The sequence below is a fragment of the Diadema antillarum genome, unplaced genomic scaffold (genome assembly GCF_040938485.1).
Source record: "Diadema antillarum isolate AM-2024a unplaced genomic scaffold, OU_Dant_1.0 seq00000193_RagTag, whole genome shotgun sequence".
Lineage (NCBI taxonomy): Eukaryota > Metazoa > Echinodermata > Echinoidea > Diadematoida > Diadematidae > Diadema > Diadema antillarum.
In genome coordinates this window covers 200,520-205,173 of record NW_027271256.1, presented here as the reverse complement: position 1 = coordinate 205,173, position 4,654 = coordinate 200,520, and the positions used below count along the sequence as shown (strand labels likewise).

Here is a 4,654-nt window from a genome sequence, read left to right as displayed (position 1 = left end):
CTAGTTTCCAATGTATTGTGGTTTGTCGTAGCCGAACAACCTGTAATCCATGTGGTATATCTCCCAGAGAGCATTAAGCGTTTCAGTAGAAAAATCTTCAAAATATTTAGCAGTGCCAGAAGTAATGTTTGTCGGGTGGCTGTTCTCCCTTCCCGGGAATTTCACGTCCCGCGTAAAATTAAAGTGCCGCAGTACAAATTCAGCCTCCTCTGCTACGTTCTCTAGCTTTCCGATAAAGTCGTACTGGATCTGGCACGGCGAGCAGAGCTTGTACATTTCTTTCCAGTGACGATCGAAATGCGGACGCTCCGACTTGTCCGTCAGATATTTTACGAACTCTACCCACGTGACGTTCTCGCCCGTAGCGAGAGCAAGGCTGGACGGATTATCGCGATACTTTCGAATGATGCGCTTACCGAAATAGTGGAAAACGCGCGGAGCTGTCCGATACACGCCGAGATCTGCGTATTTGTTTTTGTATGCCGACGCGACGCGCGAGAGAGGCTCACGCACGAACATGACCTTCCGATAGTTCTTCAACCGATACGCCCTCGCCTCTTTGCTTAGGTGTCCCAAGCGCGTAAGTCCATTGCGCGCATGCGCCTCTCTGCTCGTGATCTCGTCCGTGACGTCACGTTTCCTTGCCAACACCATCAATATTCGTTTCCAGTTGCTGCAGCCTACTTTCGGAATGTAACAGAACAGTAATTTCTCGTCGTCCACGACATAAGTATGGCGGTAAGTGTCTTTGAAGAAATTGTCCCCGCCTAACTCTTCTTTGTTCTCTTGACAAACTTCTGCAACAAGCTTCCGTCTTTCCTCTTGAATCTTCAAGATGGCGCTCTTCCGTTCTACAGAAAATTGATCACCGGTGATACCGACGGTCGATAGTGAAGTGATGTTGCTTGGGGCTGTTCCATTTGTAGACGCTCGCGTAGAATTTCCGCTACCACCCCGTGATGCATTGCCATGATCAGGGAATTCCCCGTCTGATGACGTAATTTCGTTGCCTGATGCCTCGGAAGACTGGCTCACGCTAGATGACTCTTCCCAGCTAGTGCTGCTGCTGTAACCATCATCCTCATACCGACCGTCCGCCCGACTTTCCGTGAGTGGTAACGATGGGTTGCCGCTAAGTTGCTGGGTCTGTGGTTGAGTGTGAAAGAAAGAGAGCCAATCTTCATGGAATTATCGCAAGACAGGAAAGGGCGGGGGGGGGGGGGGAGAATAATGTCACTAAGAATTTACTGCTGAGAGAAGACGCTGCCACATCGTGATTGTAAACAACATCATCATAATGATTTCAGAAGCAAACATTTTTTTTTTCACACAAACATTCACGTTGACGGAGTATAAGACTGAAATAAAATTACCGTTGTCTTTCGCTCAAGCGCACACGTCTGACTTCACTGATATAAATTTGTTGTATGGAGACCCTAAAAGTGTGTTCGATGCCTATCAAAAGTCTGTTATTGAAAACTACAGAAACAATATGCAAATTCGATGAAATGTTAATGTTACTTTGTTCCTCATGATTTTCTGGCTTCTTCTGGAATAAAGAAGAAAAGCGTTGCTAAGTGAGAAACGAATGATTGGGAAGTGTCTTAATAAATTGTATCACCTGTTCTGGACTGGTCTTATTGAGACCAATGGTGGCGTCCCTCACCATCTCGGGTGAAAAAGAGGCGAATTGAGCCAGCGGGAATCTGCTGACTACATGATCGTACACAGGAACTGTGGCAGAAAGGTTAATCAATGGGGAAGGGAGGGGGGGGGGGGGGAGAAGGGGTGGGAGAAAGGAGGGGGGGGGGGGGGGGGAGAAGACACAATTCAGAAAGACCAGATAGAGGGTGATATGATGGTTAACAATGAACCAGTGTTATATACTTTAATGCAAAGTTATTTTTCTAAACAATACATTGATTTCTGGAGTGAACAAAATAATCTTATTCGATAGAACATTGTTTTCGTTGAGCAATGTTCTTTTATTCTTCTTGGAGATATCACAGTATGAACTATCCGAAAAGTGCACTTTAAACCAGATAATCAGCGTTGCCTGTTATTTGCATGATCAATCATCCATCTTCTTCCAAAAGATTTTAATCAATTTCCAAAAGCTGTACCAATATTTGTAAAGGAATGTGATACATGACAAATAATTATGTTGATAAACACTTCAGGTTCTTCGGAAAACATGTATTTTCATAAAGAGTACCATAATAATTGACATTAAATCGTTATTTTTACAATGCTGAAAGTTGTTCTCAGTTAGAATTGTAATCATTTCGATGTCTTTTCAATACAATATAATAAATAACTTAATTATCAAATTACATGCACGCACAGCGCAGGCACATGAATGTATTAACATGCATTACGTGAAGGCAAGAGTATACCTGTTAAACAGACGAAGGTTTTCAAGGCTCGTAAAGTTTAGGTGAACACTTATTACCTTTAGTTAAGTCCGTATATCCGAAGAGCAGGTAGATGGTTGCCAGGGCAACGAAGAGGACCAAGCCCACCAGAGATGGTCTGGTTCCCATGGCAACCAGCTGTCTCCGTAACGTCATCACAGCCCAATATGTGACGTTAGATGTCTCGGGATAAGTAGTCGACTACATACGGCAAGCAGTAGGGAATGTGATATCAAAGTATGAATGCGGCTGTGCGAAGATATGGCATATTATAAACATTGATAAATACTGTATATGTTCATACAAAAGAAATAGACCTACTTTATATAACATCCAAGTAACAAGGAACAATTATTATATGGTCTACAGGTTGTTGTTTTTTTTTTGGAAATGCTGAGACTCTGACGTCATTAAAGCCAATGTATTATAATGTGGAGATGAACAGGATTAAGTGACATTTTTTTTTCCATTTTTTAATATAACAAGGGAAATACTTGATGTTTTGATGATGAATATCCAATATCTTATTTTCTTCGAGTTTCTAGCTGCTTTAGTTGACTTGAATTATCTCGAATTAACAAGATTGGAGGAAACGCGTTTTGCGATAACTCTTTATGGCTCGAATTCATGAAGGTGGTACAAGAAACCATGGTTTAAACCATGGACTATTTGAATGGAGCGCCAGTGTCGTATGGCCTATTTCGTTACGAAATCAGCAATGTCGTCGACGAAATGACCATTTCGTTAACGAAGTTATCATTTCGTTGACAAAATGACCGATTTCATAACGAAATAGTCCATGCGACACTTCGCGCTCCATACATAATTGTCCATGGTTTAAATCATGGTTTCAATAATGTACCACCTCCTTGAATACGGGCCTTAATTTTGTGACCAGTTTCCCCGTTTCGTTGTTATTGGTCAAGTGGAACTTCCTACTTCTTGGCTTCCTTATTCAATTTCTCGGCTTTGATGAAACATCCAACATTCTTGTTTGTTGTTGTTAAAAGGAATATCTTCCGGATTTTGAACTTCTTGACAATGAATTATACACGTCATCTTAATATCCTCACAAAAGTATATTGAAGATTGACCAAATATACTGTACTTATAGAAATTATCATGTGGATGTTAAGAAAACGAGCAGTGTATTGGTCAAAGGTGCATGGCAAGGGATACTATTATTGTCACATCTGTACAATGTACTATGCTTCAAATATGAAAAAGCCAACATTATATGCGACTATCTATTATCTTCTTTCCGAATTCAATATGAGTATAATTCTATGTACATAGGGAGTAGCCCCTTACATACGTACATGTATGTAACCCCCAGTGTATTACCCCGTTGTCCAATGAATAATACACACAAAGGCAATGAAAGGAGTTCCCTCTACATCACACAGCCCTATTCGCTGTTTATACTCTCACCGTGAAAATTCGGAGAACGTTAATAACAGTGTAAATTTGCCTTTCTCTTCTAGCGGAGACTGTGCATATTGATCCAGCGGCCCAGTCCTTCCCCCCGACACTTCACATCCTACCTTAGAGAGGCTCTTACGTAATAGGTCACCTCTTAACCCCCTCACGACTTTTGTTTCAAAATGCTACCGAAAGCCTTGTGCGGGATGTCTACCGGTGGGATAGTGAAAGGGTTAAAGCATGGGCGGGGTAGAAAGTGCTCTGTAGAGGTATGCCTGTTGGGATGTTGACATGAAGGACTTGACTGGGCAGTCAGGCGCCTATTCACAAGGAGTGCGTCATGTCTTTATCACAGTGCAGATCTACTTGAGCAACCAATTTGCATAAAAGCTAGCTTGATTCTTTCATTTCTCTGAGGATTCGGGGCCATGTCTGTATAGGCTAATACTTGAGACTGAAATTCATATCAAATATATTATAAAACTTATGATTGGGTTTAACTTGTGATTGATTACAATCAATCACAAGTTAAACCCATATCGGTCTTACAGAAACTCCAAATGCTATCAAACTGTCTGTATGAAAATCAATAATTATTATGTTTGGTTTTTTTTTTTTATTCTGAAACTTTCGCATTACAAATGTAAATTCCATGTGTCCTTTAATTTACTTTTTTTTTTAACGGTAAAGAGTCTATCTGATTACACTCTATCTGATAACATACCCTATACTCAATTTTGTTTCCTGGAAGTGACTGGATTAATTGCAAATTAATGGGAAACCCACAATTTGCAAATCAGTTCACTCCCTGTCGATCG

The 4,654-nt window shown here is 41.0% G+C and overlaps 1 protein-coding gene across 1 annotated transcript; it reads right to left on the bottom strand.

Moving 5' to 3' along the window:
• LOC139728704 (carbohydrate sulfotransferase 11-like) lies at positions 1-2,570 on the bottom strand. Its single transcript, XM_071639647.1, has 3 exons — positions 2,453-2,570; positions 1,622-1,713; positions 1-1,146 (listed from the first exon to the last, which is right to left on the bottom strand). The coding sequence occupies exons 1-3, from the start codon at positions 2,568-2,570 to the stop codon at positions 1-3; spliced, it is 1,356 nt and encodes a 451-aa protein (XP_071495748.1).
• Positions 2,571-4,654: the final 2,084 nt, after the last annotated feature.

What these genes read in the sequence shown, in the direction of transcription:
- LOC139728704 (XM_071639647.1), bottom strand. Translation starts at nt 2,570, where the DNA reads ATGACGTTACGGAGACAGCTGGTTGCCATGGGAACCAGACCATCTCTG. An exon ending in ATATACGGACTTAACTAAAG is followed by an intron (nt 1,714 to 2,452) that starts GTAATAAGTGTT and finishes ACGATCATGTAG; the next exon opens with TCAGCAGATTCCCGCTGGCT. An exon ending in ATAAGACCAGTCCAGAACAG is followed by an intron (nt 1,147 to 1,621) that starts GTGATACAATTT and finishes ACTCAACCACAG; the next exon opens with ACCCAGCAACTTAGCGGCAA.